Source organism: Triticum urartu, chromosome 4 (genome assembly GCF_003073215.2).
Source record: "Triticum urartu cultivar G1812 chromosome 4, Tu2.1, whole genome shotgun sequence".
In the NCBI taxonomy this organism is placed as follows: Eukaryota; Viridiplantae; Streptophyta; class Magnoliopsida; order Poales; family Poaceae; genus Triticum; species Triticum urartu.
Window position 1 is genome coordinate 547,629,739 of NC_053025.1, and position 19,527 is coordinate 547,649,265.

General features: G+C 46.1%; 1 protein-coding gene, 1 long non-coding RNA gene and 1 pseudogene across 2 annotated transcripts; 2 read left to right on the plus strand and 1 right to left on the minus strand.

The window, feature by feature from the left end:
• Positions 1-1,153: 1,153 nt before the first annotated feature.
• Positions 1,154-3,831, minus strand: LOC125552587 (serine/arginine-rich splicing factor 11). Its single transcript, XM_048716189.1, has 4 exons — positions 3,659-3,831; positions 3,193-3,481; positions 2,047-2,098; positions 1,154-1,953 (listed from the first exon to the last, which is right to left on the minus strand). The coding sequence occupies exons 1-4, from the start codon at positions 3,775-3,777 to the stop codon at positions 1,343-1,345; spliced, it is 1,071 nt and encodes a 356-aa protein (XP_048572146.1). The 5' UTR covers positions 3,778-3,831; the 3' UTR covers positions 1,154-1,342.
• Positions 3,832-3,980: 149 nt separating this feature from the next.
• Positions 3,981-6,506, plus strand: LOC125552588. The gene is made up of 3 exons (XR_007303684.1): positions 3,981-4,137; positions 5,673-5,987; positions 6,207-6,506. It is a non-coding gene; the product is annotated as an uncharacterized LOC125552588 (long non-coding RNA).
• Positions 6,507-8,549: 2,043 nt separating this feature from the next.
• Positions 8,550-9,745, plus strand: LOC125554101 (annotated as a pseudogene).
• The last annotated feature ends 9,782 nt before the right edge of the window (positions 9,746-19,527 follow it).

Genomic DNA, 19,527 nt, shown 5'->3' on the forward strand with positions numbered 1-19,527 from the left:
ACGCGGCACGAAAGAGCGTCTTCGGTTATCATGCTCCCGCGCGTGGTGGATTTGGATGTAGTGTAATGTGTCGTCTTCGACAAGGAGCGGACCAACATCGCCAATCTACTCGGGACAATCAAGGCAGAGGCCCATCCCCTAACGCCCAAAAAAGCACATATTTCGTTATCCTACTTCCTACGTGGCGAATTTAAAAGTAGCGAAACGTGGCATCTTCGACAACGAGCGGCCCAACATCTCCGTCCCATCGCAAATCAAGGAGGAGGTCACAAGCATGCGGCATGGTGGAATTAGAAGTATCGTAGCATGGAGTAGCCGGTAAGTACAAAGGTGGTGGGTCTACCGACGAACTTCCCTCAGTGTGTATCACTTAGCGTGTTTGGTTACTTCGGAGAAAGGGAATAAGAGTACAGGAGGGAGTTTGTTGGGGCATTAGGTTTGGAGAGTTGATTGCTAGTCCCAATCCAATATTTTAGTGTATGTGTTGCGAATTAGCAGTGGGAACTCAAGAGGAAATCTCACCCTAGGTGAATTAATAGGGGGCACGGAAGAGATACTTGAGATTTGACCTTCTTAATTCAGTTTCCCATCCTTCCACAATTCCCTTGCCCCAACCAAACAATGGATTATGTCTTGTATCCTTTGAATTCTCATTCCCTACCAAGCTGCCGGAGTGTTGCGTTATAACTTGGTGCTGTTAGAATGTTGCGCTATAACTTGGTGTGTTGCCCTCTCAGTTTGAGGCGCAAGGGCACACCCCAAAAGAGAACTGAGTATACTAGGTGATCATCAAACCAAGCTAAACTGGCAGAGTGTACTAGGTAATTTTGCCTTCTAGTCAAGGCAGTTTTTTCATCAAACAAAACAGGCTATTTTGCGACAGATCATCAAACCAAGCTAAACTGGCAGTGGTAGAGTATATTAGGTGATCATCCACCAGCAGTAGGGATGTGCTGGACAAATAGAATAATACTTCCAAGATAATGGACAGACACAAATTCAATAGTAACATGTTAAAGAGCATACTTGTTCAGTGGATCTGACACAGACTGATAATGTTTGTTACAAACACTTTCACACCAAAGGGAAGAAGAGAACATTTTCAATCCAAATCAAGAGTTCATGAGTTCAAAGGGGGGAAGAAAATATCATGTAAATGAAAATTCATAGATAAGACACCAAATTCCAGCAGAGCGCCATATATAGTTAGATTCAATAACAACTAGACCAAGTACATAACCATCGAGCCATCCCAAACAGCTCCAGAGTCCAGACAACAATGAGGAAAGATAACTATCATTTACCCATCGCAAATAACTCCAGGCAACAACAAAAATGGTAACTACAGCGCCAACAGTGCTTCGACTTTTGCAATCTGCTCTTCTTCAGTCATCGGAGCTGGGGTACTGTTCGTCTCATCATAAAGGTCATGCTTCCATTTTTCTGTCTGATGATCACCGGCCTCCTCGTGCATGTTGCTTCTTCCACCATACTGGTAGTCAAACCTGTCTCTGCCCCTTCCCCCTCTGCCAGCAAAACGCCCTCTTGGATCATAGCCATTTCTCTGACCAACACTCCGGTAATCAGAATATCCCCTCCTGGTATCTCGATCATCAGGCCTTATGAATTCCCGTGAATGGTAGTTTATCCTTTCTTCTCCCATTCCAGAGGTCCACCCAGGTTGATCAGGTATACGTGATCTTGAATTCGGTTCTGTAACAGCATGAGCTGATTCTTGCCCCTCCAGTGGCATTCTCATCTCCTTAAACCCTGGCCTCCTTTTGGCAACCGGAGCGTCTTCCTGCAACTTGAAAAACCCATCGTGCTTCCATGTAGAATCAACATCACTCTGTTGGTGAGCCTGCCCAACCTTTTCCTGGAAACCATGTCCCTCAGACTTGTGTCTATCTCTATCATTGAGATGCTCATTTTGATCCCTTTGTCTTCCATAATCTTTAAAATGAAAAACAAAAAATACCCTAAGCAAAGGGATAGAAAGATAAAGTAGTGCAGAAAGTAAGAACTAGTAAGGCAGCTCCCCACTACCTTGGCGACCATAGTGTCGACCACCTTGCCTAGCACGTTCACGCTCATCATGCTGTACATACAAGTACAAGTAGCCTAATGTTGTTAATAAAGTGGACATTTGAAGGTATGTGTCACAAGAGAACTACCACTAAATCACCAGAAATATAGCACTTATGCATGATGACCTGACAACAGAGAGATATTCTTTAGCAACAACCCAACATTCTGACCACAACTAGTTCCGTAACAGTACAAGCAATTAACATGAACATGAATAACAATGTAAAAGAAAACACATAGTCTTTGCTCAGCATCCATGTGTTGTACAAGGTAGATCACCTAAGTATATGTGTTTTAATACAACTGGACTCTTACAAAAATGAATAAGCATAATTTGATTTAAATAAATAAACGTTATGGGAGAGCATATGGACTCTAGAACTTCTTTGTAAACTACAATATAGGCTCAACCAAATTGAATCAGAAAGCCACTAAAATGAGTAGAATAGTACTCCCTCCGTCTCTAAATATACAGGTGCCATGGGATCCATGATCAACCTTCAAAAGTTTGACCATCAGTATATGTGAATACATACATGAAAATTTTAGCACTGGCTTTCTCTTGCAAAATACTAACACAAACTATTACCTATATTATAATATAACAGAACACATAGTATAGATCTTGCATTGTGGTCTTGTGGACCGCAGAAAACAAAATTACGACTTACATCTGCAGATGGAGGAAGTGCATAATAAGGAGGTACAAGTTATATTACTATATAATTCTATACACTTGACTTCTAGAGAGGAAACTATACCATTGGAATAAATCATCACTACATACTGAAATAGCTGAAAGTTTGCAACCCAACATGTAAGGAAGTGTGAACAAATACAGAACAAAGTGGGCTGATGAGGTGTAATTTAAGACAATTAGCCTTCTTGCTAGTTTATACTCCTAATTCCTAGATAGCATTAAAGATAGACATTTCATAACGGAACCTGCACAAGAATTGACAGTTACTGCTCCAGCACACGTAAACATTCATGCCGCGATCCTTCACTAGCTATTAAGCTAACAGCTATCAAACCACTGAGAGCAAAGAACATAACCCACTGACAACAATCCCTTTTCTGCACACGTGTATAGAAGACAAGAACCTGAAAGAACGAAGATCTAGGCCGCCATGCCTCCCTCGTCTCGGAGAACCGCTTGGTTCCCCTCGGAGACCTCTTGTGCCTCGCCGGAGGGTCCTCCTTCGCGTCGCCCGGCGGCGGCTTCCCCTCCCCGCGGCCCGGATCAGGACCATCGCTCCGCGCCTTAACGTCTTGCAGGTGCCTGTTCCTCCCCTCATCACGGTCGCCCGCATCATCGGCGCCCTCCTCGGCCCGACGCCTGTGCTGGCTCCTGTCGGACTCATGCCTCATGTCGTCTCTCCGCCTCCTCGGGCTACCAAAAACGAGTTCCGGAATGGGGTCAGCACGGGCGCGGATCGCATTGCCGCGCGAGCACGATGCGCCGATCGGGAATCGCAAGCGCAAGGAACTGGTTACTAATCTGAAAAATTCTAGCGAGACGGATCGGGGGAGACGACGGGGGTTGCGGTGGGTTGGTCTGGGCGCTTACCTGGGGTCGTCCCGGCGCGACCTGGACGAGGAGTGCGGGCGCCTCCCGTGCGAGTCGCGGCCCTCCCGCCGGGACGCCTCGCGCGGCTCCCTCGCCGTCGCCGTCTCCGTCGTCGTCATCCTCTTCTTCTCTATCGGTTCTTCTTTCCCCACCACTTCGCTTCCCCCGGCCTGGAGCGCGAGCTAGGGTTTTTACCCCGAGCCGGAAGGGTGCGGTGCGGTGCGGACCCGAGCCCGACCGGACCGGGGCAGACCAGACCGTACGAGACCGCGCGCCGCGAGCCGGTCTGGCGGGCCTGCTTTAAGATTCGTGCTTGGCTGGCCGTCGCACGAGACTGGAGAGAGCGAAGCGAGTGTCTCCCGAAGCATCATCCTTCCTGGCGAAGCAAGCGACGCCTGCCGCGCCTTCGCCTTCTGCCGCCGCAGCGACTGGGCCGACGATCTCCGCGCGCCTCGCCCTCTCGCCGGCGACATGACTCGGTATGATCTCCCTCCGACCTGCATTGTGTTTCGGGGCCGTTGGACGAGGGGTCCGACGGTTGAGTTCGGCGGCGGCGGGGAACCGACCTAGGGCTTTCCGGGGACCGCGGGCGAGGCTGCCGACGCGGCGGCGGGTGATGGGGAAGTCGGAGAGAGGGGGAGAGGGAGGCGAGAGGGGGACATGGGTGAGGAGGAGATACGTGATTTTGCTGCTTGGCGCTCCCGCCGTTGCTGCACCTGCACGCATCCTAAGCGAGAAAGGGTGATTGCGTAGGTTGTTCCTTCCGTTTTTTTTTTTTTTTTTTTTTTTGCAATTCTGATACACTCCGTCCAGATTATGCCAAGTTCATGTTGCTCAATCATCTATGATGGTCCGTATCAGTGCTTGATAGGCCTGTCTTTCCTAGCTGGTTAGATATGGCTGTGGTCGGTCAGGGATTTTTTTTTCATGCAGCATGTGTTTATCCGAATTGTGCACATGAAGTGGCGAACATTGCATGGGACAAGGAATGGAGAAGCACATCATTCGGGAAGTGTGCCAACCCTTGTGGTTGTTAGATCCACTAGACTCGTTATCCATGTATGCTAGTTCAGTTTTTATCAATTCTAGTATTACAAGTCTTTGGATGGGTCGTCTGTAAATTGCCAAATAGGCTTGTTCAATTCCGTGCTAATTCGAGTAGACCCCAATTGGTTTATAGTAGAACCCAGGGGAATCCGAACCGGTGTTTGGTTTACAAAACCCAGGTGTCTCCCTTGTATCTCGAGGTTGATTATTTCTTCAGTAGATAGAAAATAGAAAATGCCATGGGGTTGATTGGTGACTTTGAGATATGGTGCTAGAGAAACTATCTAGAGTTGGAACTGCTGCAGAATGATTCAAGAGTACTGTTCTCTGGTCCAGTGATTGGTGATTCTTCCTTGCTTTTCTCTCTGGACAGATTGTTTAGGGAAGTTCCTTGTTTATAACAGTTCTGTGTTTAACATTGCCAGACTCAGAGTTCAGAAATCCTTATAACAGTTCTGTGTTTTTACACTACTGTTTATCTATGTTCCTCTGCGATGCAACTCGAGTACAGCTTACCTTGTTAATACTTCTGGTCAGACCTTGCGATCTGCAAGCACTATGCTGTATTCAGATTTGTGGTGTTATGCTGCTGTTTCCAGAAGTATATAAGTTGATGCTGCTTCTTAGTACTCCACTATGTCGTCAGTTATCCACATGGACAATGTACACAAGAATTAACTCAATTTTCAATAATTAATGCCACAGCTGTTTCCTCAATTCTGTAGTTTTAACCGAGTTTAAAAAAGGGTTGGGTACATTAAATACTGCTGGTTAGACGTGGAATTCGTGTGTACTTCATATTGGTGTTACATTACTGTTTATCTAATCAGATCCCGAAGCACATAGTTGTTGTTGTAGCTTAGTATTGTGTCATCAAATATGCATTTTCTTTACGTTTGTCTCTGAAGCATCAGTTCTTTAGGTCTGCAGTTGTCTTCTGCTGAGACATTTCTATGTGACATTGCAGCTCCTTTCCCAACATGTACCGGCTCCGAGCCAGGGACAAGATTAAGATGGCAATCAAGCGTGGGTTCAGCGATGAGGATGAGGAGGAAGTGACACAGATGTCAGGCCCAGTGGACTTAAAGGAGGCCACCCACGCAGACAAGATCACAAAGGAAGCTTGGGCTAAGGTTATCGTGCACAGGAAAGCGTCTGCCCTGACAGGTGCCCCGCGGATCGCGACAGGCCCCACCCCTGCCCTGGAGAACGCCACAGGCCCGACCCCTACCTCGGAGACTGCCCCGACCCTCGCCCTGGCCCGAGCCATCCACTAAATCTGGTATAAAAATAACTTCTGTTTCTTTCTAAATACATGTAGGTACATTCTAAATGATCTAACATGAATAAAGGATGGGGTTTCTCTCTCTTAACTATAATTTGTTTGTGTATGGTGGTTTGGATGTTATCTGGTTTCAAAACTTTCGATGTCTTTTTAGTATATCTAATTTTCATTTTAAAAGGTTTACATGATGTCTGATCTCTTTTGCATTCTCCGCAGGCGAAAGGACTGCTGTACAAATGGGCAATTGGCACAAGGCAAAGATTTCAGGAGAATGTTTGCATCAACAGGTTTTTTTTTCAGTTCCTCTTGTTTTCAGTTCCCTTCCTAATGGTGATCAGTCACAAACCTTAAAATGTAGCTGAGTTTGTGCCTTGAAACTGGCTGAAGGGTACCGGTAAATGGTAAGGGGAGAAGCTTTCCCGTGGTATGCGAACCAAGTCTTGTGGTTACGATGGATGCTTTACCTTGTTCTGCAATGCGGAAGCATGTATGTGTTCACTCTGAGGTGTTTGTCTTTGTCGTGGTGGTGGCATATGATTTCGTGTTCATGTGAGATGATCGTATGTTCGTCTGGTGTCTATGAAAATCCTGCGTGTTCGGTCGTTTGTGTGCCGCTCTTGTGATGTCATCACCTTATTCTTTTAACCTTTCGTCCGTGTTAACAAGCTTCGTTCATCTTAGAAATGTTCTTTTTCCGCGGAAACAGGTTGCAAGATGCATGATCATTGATCAGCCAGAACAAAAACAGCAGCCTCCTAATCTTTTAATCTCTTGAACGAACGAATGAACAGGCCGTTTGTGGATCATCAGAAAGGAAAACAGGCCGTTCGCCGCTAGATATATGATACGCAAGCGCAAGAGACCATAAACAACAGCTCCTAGTGCCACCATTCCCTATAGTAGTACTAAAACGCAAGCATGATTTCACAGTTCACATTAATGTCTAGCAACGTCACCGCAGCTGCACAGCTACTGAATTTACTCCCTTTCAAGTTTCAATTCCTATATGGATTTCTTCCACCTCGCATAAATGAAGTTTCAGTCCCTGACCTGTTGACAGTGAGGCTAGATCATTCCTTGAAGAGAAGAAATCTTTACAAACTCAATTAAAAAATAACTTGGAACAAGCTCAAGCCAGAATGAAAAGGTATGCAGATAAACAGAGAGAACGGCTGACATGAACTATGAAGTGAGACATCTGGTTTACTTAAAAATTGCAACCATGGCAGCTTTTGGCATCCGTATAGGACTCAAACTGGCTACTAAATTCTATGGACCATTTCTAGTTCCGAAGAAAATTGGCGCAGGAGCATAGAAACTGCAGCTTCTGGGCATCGCACAAATACATGGCGTTTTTCACATCAGTCAATTCAAGAAGCACATGAGTCCATTAGTTGTTCCTGCTCCACATGGCAAAGCAAGGTCGCTCCTGTCCTGGTACTTGACACTCGAGCAGTACCTTGTCCTTCTAATTGGTAACGCAGTGGCTGGTGCAATGGTTAAAAAAAAAAGCCGCCTCCTCCCTAGCTTTTCCCATAAGCCGTCTTCCTCATTCATTGAGGCTTCTGAACTAGTTATGGGATTATTAATCTAAAAGTCTCAACAAATTTTGAGAGCGGCTTATTTTTTAAGCTGGAGAGAGGCAGCTTATTTTTTAAGCCGCCTAAAAGAACTGGCCCAAACATGTCATGAAAACAAGCAATTGTGGTTCACATTTCAGAATGCTTCAATCAGACAATCCAATCTTGGTTCCCTCAAAATGATCCTAGTGGGCAAGGGTCATCTTCAGGAACGGGCAATTGTCAGGACCTGAACTATCTGAACCTGAACATTTCCCAAGAACTCCATAGCGGCCGACACTGGCCAATCCCGAGATCCATTTTGTGAACCTGAACCTGAACATTTCTCAAGAATTGTCAGGATCACTGCTATACTTTGTAGTACTATTAAACTATGAATCAGGGTGAGTGGGGAACGCCCGAGGTTTGTTGATCCATTTCGTGTGCTACCGATCATAGTCCTGTCAGCCGGCCTCGCGCCTGAGCTCCCTAGTGGCGTCGGCGGGGTCCTCGGTGCAGCGGAGGAACTCCATCGCGTAGTCCTCGGTGCCGCTGCTCCATCCGGATGCGCCTCCTCTTGCGGCAGCCGGTCGTTTCTGGTCCTTGGCTGCTCGTAGCGTGGCCAGTGTAGAGGATGGCAGCAGGTCTCTTGCAGTTGCAGACGGCCATGGCGCTCGGCTCGAGCTTTCCGTGCGGATCGTCGCGTCAGCATATATTGAAACCGAATCGGAAACGAAGAACCTGAAGTCGAGTCGGAAATGAACGAACCAAAACGCAGGCAGCAAGGCAAAGAAGCTGTCAGCCACCGTAACTCGGACTGAAACTGAACTGAATTCCATGGCGACTCGGTGAGGCAACCTGTCGAAACAAATTGCCAACGCAGAGCATGGATCCATACGGAAGTTCCTCCCTCCCCCCTCTCCATCATCGATCTCTGTTTGCTGCTTAGTTCCGCCGCCCTCTCCACCAACCAAAGCAGTTCGTTCGTCGAGCTAGCGCCATGGCCGCCTGCAACCGCAAGCGACCGGCTGCCGTCCTCGACGCCGGCCACGGCCACGCGGCGGCTCAACATCAACAATCGCCGACGTGCTGCAAGAGGAGCCGCGCCTCCATCGGGAGCACCGACGACTACGAGAAGGTGGCCCGCCTAGGCAAAGGCGGCTTCGGCGTCGTCCACAGGATGCGCCACCGCGTCACCAAAAAGAACGTGGCCGTCAAGTTCCTCTCCTCCCCCGACGTCGAAGATCTTGAGCGGGAGGCACGATTCCTCGAGGTCTGCAACGGAAACCCTTACGTCGTTGGCTTCGAGGGCCTGGTGTGCGACGCGGCCACCGGCGACACCGCCGGCCTCGCCATGGAGTACGTCGCGGCGCCGAGCCTCCAGTCTTTATCGTGGGACAGGCGCGGTGACCCGCCGCTCCCGGAATCCACGGTGCGCAACTTCATGTGGAAGCTCCTGACCGGTGCGGAAAAGATGCACGGGCACGACCGCCACATCGTCCACCGCGACATCAAGCCTGGCAACATCCTGGTCGGGAAAAACGGGGAGCTCGTCAAGATTTGCGACCTCGGGCTGGCCATGTCCATGTCCGACTGGCCGCCGTACAACCGGGCCGGCACGACGTCCTACATGGCGCCCGAGATGATCCTTGGCAAGAAGGACTACGACGCGCAAGTGGACACGTGGTCCATCGGCTGCGTCTTTGCCGAACTGCTCACCGGCAAGACGATGTTCAAGGGCTACCTCGAAGATGACGACGAAGACAAGACGAAGAATGACATAAGGCAGCTGTGGAGCATCTTCTGTGTGCTCGGGATGCCGGACGAGAGGACGTGGCCAGGGTTCACCTCGCTGCCGCTCACGCCGAGGCGCTGAGACGGCTGCCGGCGGGGTGCAAGTACAGCCGGCTGCGGTATTCTTTCCCTGAAGACAAGCTATCCGAGGAAGGATTTCAGGTGTTGCAAGGGCTCCTCACATGCAACCCCGAGAAGCGGCTGACGGCAGCCGCCGCGCTGAAGCACCCATGGTTCGATGCTCCTCGTTCCGCCGCTGCCGCCGCCGCCGCTGCGAAGGCCGACGCTCTGTCGTTTCCGAAAAAGAAGACACCAAGGATCAAGTTCATCCCGCCGGCCATGCCCCAGAAGAATCTACTCAAAATCCCACTGGCCGTGTGGAACGCAGCGCAACGAGTGTAATAAAACTCTCTACTAGATGTGACTGTGCTTTGATAAGCCATCTATGTAAATGCTTGCATAAGCTTCAAAAAAAAATGTAAATGCTTGCATAAACTCTTGATGTATTGTAACTGTGTGCTTGGATGAGCCATCTATGAGCCATCAAGTAGAACTGGATCGCCGGATCGGCCATTGGTGTTGGCCTGCTTTTCTGAATTTTATGTGTCATTGTGTACATGTTCAGAGAATCAGAGATGTGTAATTGCGTGGTTGTGTTCAGAGATCCATTTGAGTGCTGGCATGTTTGTTACAGATGCTCAGTTGTTATTGAGTTATACTGTACAATTTGTGCTGTTTTTCCAAAATCATGAACTGATGGTAAATATGCAGTACAAATGTTCTAAGCAACAGAAATCTATAGAGTGATGGATGAGTTGGTACTAGTTAAACAAATTTTCCACCATCTTTTCCATATGCAGGTTTCTTACTGTGAAATACTCTCTCCATTCCATAATGTAGTGCTTCCTCTATCCACGTGCTTCAACTTTGACCGTAAATTTAACTACCAAGACCGATTGCGGCGGAAGCAAAAATTATATCAGTGAATTCGTATTCGAAAGAAGTTTTTAATTATATAATTTTTTCTTCCGCCGTAGTTGGTCTCGTTGGTTAATTTATGGTTAAAGTTGGATCTCGGAAAGCGCGGGCGCACTATATTTTGAAATGGAGGGAGTAGATAGGAAAATCAAGTACCTGCTCTCTCCGTAAGAGCATCTCCAACAGGCGCCGGTTGCGCCGCGCGCAAAAAACAAATATGCCGCGCGCGCATCGCCTGGTTTGGCGCGGCGCGCAGCGCTGGCTCCAGCAGCCGCGCTAAAATGCAGCGCGCGCGCCGCTCCAGCAGAGCGCAAAAATGCAGCGCGCGCGCCGCTCCAGCAGAGCGCAAAAATGCAACGCGCGCGACTCGCACAAACAACATATACATTCGAAAACAGAAGCAAAAAGATCAAAACAAACAAAAATAAATAATTCAATTTCGTTTATTACAACTCAAACAAACAGTTTATCGTTCAATACAACAAATAGTGCAATTAAACACAACAAATAGTTCAACAATACAATAACAAACGCACAAATCATGATGCTCTTTGTCGTCCATTTCATGCCCACCACTCCTCAATGAGATCCTTCTGAAGATCATTATGCGCTGCGGGACATCGAATGGTATGATAGGAGGCAACAAAACGGGCCACCCTTTCTGCCCTCCGTCGCACTCGCACGGGATATCCCTATAACGCCCTCGATGCGGTTATATCTCCTACGTGTCGAAGCACGATTTAGAGGCATAACCGCATTGAAAGCAATGTCGCAAGTGAGGTAATCTTCACACAACCCATGTAATACATAAGGGAAAGAGATACATAGTTGGCTTACAATCGCCACTTCAAACAATACATGAATAAAGCATTACAACATCCAAATACAATCAAGGTCCAACTACGAAACCAAAATAAAAGAAGAACCCCCAAATGCGACAAGGTCCCCGATCGACCCCAACTGGGCTCCACTACTGATCAACTAGAACGAAACAACACAAAGGGCAAGATCTTCATCGAGCTCCTCCTTGACCTTGGTTGCATCATCTGCACGGTTCAACGGCACCTGCAAGCTGGTTTTGGAAGTATCTGTGAGTCACGGGGACTCAGCAATCTCACACCCTCGCGATCAAGACTATTTAAGCTTATGGGTAAGGTAAAAGGTATGAGGTGGAGCTGCAGCAAGCGACTAGCATATATGGTGGCTAACATACGCAAATGAGAGCGAGAAGAGAAGGCAAAGCATGGTCGATAAAAGTATGATCAAGAAATGATCCTAGAACAACCTACGTCAAGCATAACTCCAACACCGTGTTCACTTTCCGGACTCCGCCGGAAAGAGACCATCACGGTTACACACGCGGTTGATGTATTTTAATTAAGATCAACTTCAGGTTTTCTACAACCGGACGTTAACAAATTCCCATCTGCCCATAACCGTGGGCACGGCTTTCAAAAGTTCAAATCCCTGTAGGGGTGTCCCAACTTAGCCCATCACAAGCTCTCACGGTCAACGAAGGATATTCCTTCTAGCGGGAAGACCCGATCAGGCTCGGAATCCCGGTTACAAGACATCCTCGACAATGGTAAAACAAGTCCAGCAAGACCGCCCGATGCGCCGACATCCTGATAGGAGCTGCACATATCTCGTTCTCAGGGCAACACCGGATGAACACTACGTACAGCTAAAACCAGCCCTCAAGTTTCCCCGAGGTGGCGCCGCAAGTGGCTCTAGTTTGGACCAACACTTAGACAAGCACTGGCCCCGGGGGGGGGGGGGTTAAAATAAAGATGACCCTCGGGATGCGCGACTCTCAAGGGAAAAGGCTAGGTGGCGAATGGTAAAACCAAGGTTGGGCCTTGCTGGAGGAGTTTTATTTAAGGCGAACCGTCAAGGGGTTCCCATTATAACCCAACCGCGTAAGGAACGCAAAATCCGGGAACATAACACCGATATGACGGAAACTAGGGCGGCAAAGTGGAACAAAACACCAGGCATAAGGCCGAGCCTTCCACCCTTTACCAAGTATATAGATGCATTAATTAAATAAGAGATATTATGATATCCAAACAAAATATCCATGTTCCAACATGGAACAAGCTCCAATCTTCACCTGCACCTAACAACGCTATAAGAGGGGCTGAGCAAAGCGGTAACATAGCCAAACAACGGTTTGCTAGGACAAGGTGGGTTAGAGGCTTGGCTCAACAATATGGGAGGCATGATAAGCAAGTGGTAGGTATCGCAGCATAGGCATAGAAAAAGAGCGAGAAACTAGCAAGCAAAGATAGAAGTGATTTCGAGGGTATGGTCATCTTCCCTGAGATCCCGCAAGGAAGAAGAACGAGTCCATGAAGAAGACAAACGAACTCCGAATGCGATGAAATTTGACAGGCGGTCTATCTACACTATAATAAGTCCGCACACCAACTCTCATCCCATTCCGAGAACATTATCCAGCCACTTATAAAATAATATTTCGAACGTGCCGCGGGCGCTTGCGAGTGTGGTTGGACTCAGAACGGACAACGAAAAGAACAAGGAGGCCGGGGCGGATGCAAGTTTTAAAACATGATGATGCAATGCACATGATGACATGATAAGATGCAACACGCAAGCAAATGACATGGCAACAATAGCGAATAACAGGAAGACACTTGGCACAACGGTCTCGGGGTGTTACAACACTCCACCACTACGAGAGGATCTCGTCCCGAGATCTAGAATGGCACCGGAGGGACAAAACGGAAGAGGAAGATAAGCGGTAAAACTAAGTTGCTTCTTTGACAAACGAGTGAAACCAAAGAACCTTGAGAGGTTGAGCAAATTGAAAAGAAGAAAACAACGGAGATGAACCAAGTTGAAAACACTCCGGTTAAATGGACAATCATGTAAAGAACATGATCTTTGACAAACGAGATGATGGGTTGAGAAGATCAACATCACAATGCCTCCGGAACGAAAGAATAGAATATAGATAATTGAAATAGGAGAAATGAGGAGAAAATGCCAACTTCTGCCAAAAGAGCTTGAGAAGGCATCCTTAGGAGAAGGGTCAAACGGAATTGTTGGAACATCAATAACGGAAGGACAAGCTTGAAGTGGGCTTATAGAAGGCATATCAACATTATGAGGTGACAACTTGCCACTCACGGAAAAGATTGGATTTATATGAACAAGAAGACGAGAAACTTATTCACCGGAAGGATAAAAGAAGAACTTGGGTCATTTATGAGCACCATAAATAGCAACAATCCTTAGGGAAGGCTTTAGGTGAACTGTCACCCAAGATAACTCCAAAGAAGAGATTGATGGATTTAAAATACCTCATTCTTAACAACATCTGAATCATGAAACATGAACTCAAATTATCAAGAATGGCATAATACCACCTTCAATGATACAGAAGAAAGAATTGCACTCCGGATTGCAAGATGAAGAATGCTTGAACTTCTCTGAAAAGAATCTTGATGAACACTTCGAGAAGGAATTAAATTCTTGATGAACCATCATGTAGAACCTTGATGAAGAACTCCGGTAACAAAAGAATGATCAAACGAAAGGAAGGAGAAGTTGAAAACACAAGGTGAATCCTTGCAATGATTAGATGGATCCTCGGGATGGAATAATTGAGAGAACTTGGAACTCCGGGAAAAGAATAGATAAAGCATCTCGAACCGAGAATTTGATGAGACTCCGGAATAAAGAATTAATCATTTGGGTGAATCAAGAATAAGAATTATGTTATGCTCCTCCTTCGCCAATTAAATTGATGACGAGCAAACGGATTGCATACAACTTATTCTCGAAGAAAGGATTAGGATAGATATAGCGTCAACTTGAGAATGCCTTCAATGAAACACCGATGGAATCGAAACAACGAATGAATTGATATGATAACGAAAGAAGAGGAATCTTGCACGAACCACCGCAAGAATTGGAGATGAATGAAATAAAGGGATGAATCACCTGGTAAGAATTGACAAATGTGTTGGGTTTCGTAGTAATTTCAAAAAAATTCCTACGCTCACGCAAGATCATGTGATGCATAGCAACGAGGGGGAGAGTGTTGTCTACGTACCCAACGCAGACCGACTGCGGAAGCGATGACACGACGTAGAGGAAGTAGTCGTACGTCTTCACGATCCAACCGATCAAGCACCGAAACTACGGCACCTCCGAGTTCGAGCACACGTTCAGCTCGATGACGATCCCCGGACTCCGATCCAGCAAAGTGTCGGGGAAGAGTTCCGTCAGCACGACGGCGTGGTGACGATCTTGATGTACTACAGCAGCAGGGCTTCGCCTAAACTCCGCTACAGTATTATCGAGGTATATGGTGGCAGGGGGCACCGCACACGGCTAAGGAATAGACCACGTGGATCAACTTGTGTCTCTGGGGTGCCTCTACCTCAGTATATAAAGGAGCCAAGGGGGGAGGGGGGGCGCCGGCCAGGGAGAGAGGCGCAGGAGGAGTCCTACTCCTTCCGGGAGTAGGACTCCCCCCCAATCCTATTCCAACTAGGATTCCCCAAGGGGGAAAAGGGGAGAAGGGTGGCCGGCCACCTCTCCTAGTCCTAATAGGACTAGGGGAAGGGGGGAGGCACGCAGCCCTTGTGGGCAGCCCTTTCACCTTTCCACTAAGGCCCATGAAGGCCCATATGGTTCCCGGGAGGTTCCGGTAACCCTCCCGGTACTCCGGTAAAATCCCGATTTCACCCGGAACACTTCCAATGTCCAAACATAGGCTTCCAATATATCAATCTTTACGTCTCGACCATTTCGAGACTCCTCGTCATGTCCGTGATCACATCCGGGACTCCGAACAACCTTCGGTACATCAAAATGCATAAACTCATAATATAACTGTCATAGTAACCTTAAGCGTGCGGACCCTACGGGTTCGAGAACAATGTAGACATGACCGAGACATGTCTCCGGTCAATAACCAATAGCGGGACCTGGATGCCCATATTGGTTCCTACATATTCTACGCAGATCTTTATCGGTCAGACCGCATAACAACATACGTTGTTCCCTTTGTCATCGGTATGTTACTTGTCCGAGATTCGATCGTCAGTATCCAATACCTAGTTCAATCTCGTTATCGGCAAGTCTCTTTACTCGTTCTGTAATACATCATCTCACAACTAACATATTAGTTGTAATGCTTGCAAGGCTTATGTGATGTGTATTACCGAGAGGGCCCAGAGATACCTCTCCGACAATCGGAGTGACAAATCCTAATCTCGAAATACGCCAACCCAACATCTACCTTTGGAGACACCTGTAATGCTCCTTTATAATCACCCAGTTACGTTGTGACGTTTGGTAGCACCCAAAGTGTTCCTCCGGTAAACGGGAGTTGCATAATCTCATAGTCATAGGAACATGTATAAGTCATGAAGAAAGCAATAGCAACATACTAAACGATCGTGTGCTAAGCTAATGGAATGGGTCATGTCAATCAGATCATTCAACTAATGATGTGACCTCATTAATCAAATAACAACTCATTGTTCATGGTTAGGAAACATAACCATCTTTGATTAACGAGCTAGTCAAGTAGAGGCATACTAGTGACACTTTGTTTGTCTATGTATTCACACATGTATTATGTTTCCGGTTAATACAATTCTAGCATGAATAATAAACATTTATCATGATTATAAGGAAATAAATAATAACTTTATTATTGCCTCTAGGGCATATTTCCTTCAGTCTCCCACTTGCACTAGAGTCAATAATCTAGATTACACTGTAATGATTCTAACACCCATGGAGCTTTGGTGCTGATCATGTTTTGCTCGTGGAAGAGGCTTAGTCAACGGGTCTGCAACATTCAGATCCGTATGTATCTTGCAAATCTCTATGTCTCCCACCTGGACTAGATCCCGGATGGAGTTGAAGCGTCTCTTGATGTGTTTGGTCCTTTTGTGAAATCTGGATTCTTTTGCCAGTGCAATTGCACCAGTATTGTCACAAAAGATTTTCATTGGACCCGATGCATTAGGTATGACACCTAGATCGGATATGAACTCCTTCATCCAGACTCCTTCGTTCGCTGCTTCCGAAGTAGCTATGTACTCCGCTTCACATGTAGATCCCGCTACGACGCTTTGTTTAGAACTGCACCAACTGACAGCTCCACCGTTTAATGTAAACACGTATCCGGTTTGCGATTTAGAATCGTCCGGATCAGTGTCAAAGCTTGCATCAACGTAACCTTTTACGGTGAGCTCTTTGTCACCTCCATATACGAGAAACATATCCTTAGTCCTTTTCAGGTATTTCAGGATGTTCTTGACCGCTGTCCAGTGATCCATTCCTGGATTACTTTGGTACCTCCCTGCTAAACTTATAGCAAGGCACACATCAGGTCTGGTACACAGCATTGCATACATGATAGATCCTATGGCTGATGCATAGGGAACATCTTTCATATTCTCTCTATCTTCTGCAGTGGTCGGGCATTGAGTCTTACTCAACTTACACCTTGTAACACAGGCAAGAACCCTTTCTTTGCTTGATCCATTTTGAACTTCTTCAAAATTTGTCAAGGTATGTGCTTTGTGAAAGTCCAATTAAGCGTCTTGATTATCCTACTTCACCGAGGTCTTTCATTGAAAAACTCTTATTCAAGTATCCCTTTATGCTATCCAGAAATTCTATATCATTTCCAATCAATATGTCATCCACATATAATATCAGAAATGCTACAGAGCTCCCACTCACTTTCTTGTAAATACAGGCTTCTCCGAAAGTCTGTAAACCAAATGCTTTGATCACACTATAAAGCGTTTATTCCAACTCCGAGAGGCTTGCACCAGTCCATAAATGGATCGCTGGAGCTTGCACACTTTGTTAGCTCCCTTTGGATCGACAAAAACCTTCCGGTTGCATCATATACAACTCTTCTTCCAAAAATCCATTCAGGAATGCAGTTTTGACATCCATCTGCCAAATTTCATAATCATAAAATGCGGCAATCGCTAACATGATTCGGACGGACTTAAGCATCGCTACGGGTGAGAAGGTCTCATCGTAGTCAATCCCTTGAACTTGTCGAAAACCTTTCGCGACAAGTCGAGCTTTGTAGACAGTAACATTACCATCAGCGTCAGTCTTCTTCTTGAAGATCCATTTATTCTCAATTGCTTGCCGATCATCGGGCAAGTCAACCAAAGTCCATACTTTGTTCTCATACATGGATCCCATCTCAGATTTCATGGCTTCAAGCCACTTTGCAGAATCTGGGCTCACCATCGCTTCTTCATAGTTCGTAGGTTCATCATGATCTAGTAGCATGACTTCCAGAACAGGATTACCGTACCACTCTGGTGCGGATCTTACTCTGGTTGATCTACGAGGTTCAGTAGTATCTTGTTCTGAAGTTTCATGATCATTATCATTAACTTCCTCACTTATTGGTGTAAGTGTCGCAGAAACAGTTTTCTGTGATGTACTACTTTCCAATAAGGGAGTAGGTACAGTTACCTCGTCAAGTTCTACTTTCCTCCCACTCACTTCTTTCGAGAGAAACTCCTTCTCAAGAAAGTTTCCGAATTTAGCAACAAAAGTCTTGCCTTCGGATCTGTGATAGAAGGTGTATCCAATAGTTTCCTTTGGATATCCTATGAAGACACATTTCTCCGATTTGGGTTCGAGCTTATCAGGTTGAAGCTTTTTCACATAAGCATCGCAGCCCCAAACTTTAAGAAACGACAACTTTGGTTTCTTGCCAAACCACAGTTCATAAGGCGTCGTCTCAACGGATTTTGATGGTGCCCTATTTAACGTGAATGCGGCCGTCTCTAGAGCGTATCCCCAAAATGATAGCGGTAAATCAGTAAGATACATCATAGATCGCACCATATCTAGTAAAGTACGATTACGACGTTCGGACACACCATTATGCTGTGGTGTTCCGGGTGGCGTGAGTTGCGAAACTATTCCACAGTTTTTCAAATGTACACCAAACTCGTAACTCAAATATTCTCCTCCACGATCAGATCGTAGAAACTTTATTTTCTTGTTACGATGATTTTCAACTTCACTCTGAAATTCTTTGAACTTTTCAAATGTTTCAGACTTATGTTTCATTAAGTAGATATATCCATATCTGCTCAAATCATCTATGAAGGTGAGAAAATAACGATATCCGCCACGAGCCTCAATATTCATCGGACCACATACATCGGTATGTATGATTTCCAACAAATCTGTTGCTCTCTCCATAGTACCGGAGAACGGTGTTTTAGTCATCTTGCCCATGAGGCACGGTTCGCAAGTACCAAGTGATTCATAATCAAGTGGTTCCAAAAGTCCATCAGTATGGAGTTTCTTCATGCGCTTTACACCGATATGACCTAAACGACAGTGCCACAAATAAGTTGCACTTTCATTATCAACTCTGCATCTTTTGGCTTCAACATTATGAATATGTGTATTACTACTATCGAGATTCAATAAAAATAGACCACTCTTCAAGGGTGCATGACCATAAAAGATATTACTCATATAAATAGAACAACCATTATTCTCTGATTTAAATGAATAACCGTCTTGCATTAAACAAGATCCAGATATAATGTTCATGCTCAACGCTGGCACCAAATAACAATTATTTAGGTCTAATATTAATCCCGAAGGTAGATGTAGAGGTAGCGTGCCGACCGCGATCACATCGACTTTGGAACCGTTTCCCACGCGCATCATCACCTCGTCCTTAGCCAATCTTCGCTTAATCCGTAGCCCCTGTTTCGAGTTGCAAATATTAGCAACAGAACCAATATCAAATACCCAGGTGCTACTGCGAGCATTAGTAAGGTACACATCAATAACATGTATATCACATATACCTTTGTTCACCTTGCCATCCTTCTTATCCGCCAAATACTTTGGGCAGTTCCGCTTCCAGTGACCAGTCTGCTTACAGTAGAAGCACTCAGTTTCAGGCTTAGGTCCAGACTTGGGTTTCTTCTCTTGAGCAGCAACTTGTTTGCCATTCTTCTCGAAGTTCCCCTTCTTCTTCCCTTTGCCCTTTTTCTTGAAACTAGTGGTTTTGTTAACCATCAACACTTGATGCTCCTTTTTGATTTCTACCTCCGCAGCTTTCAGCATCGCGAAGAGCTCGGGAATAGTCTTGTTCATCCCTTGCATATTATAGTTCATCACGAAGCTCTTGTAGCTTGGTGGCAGTGATT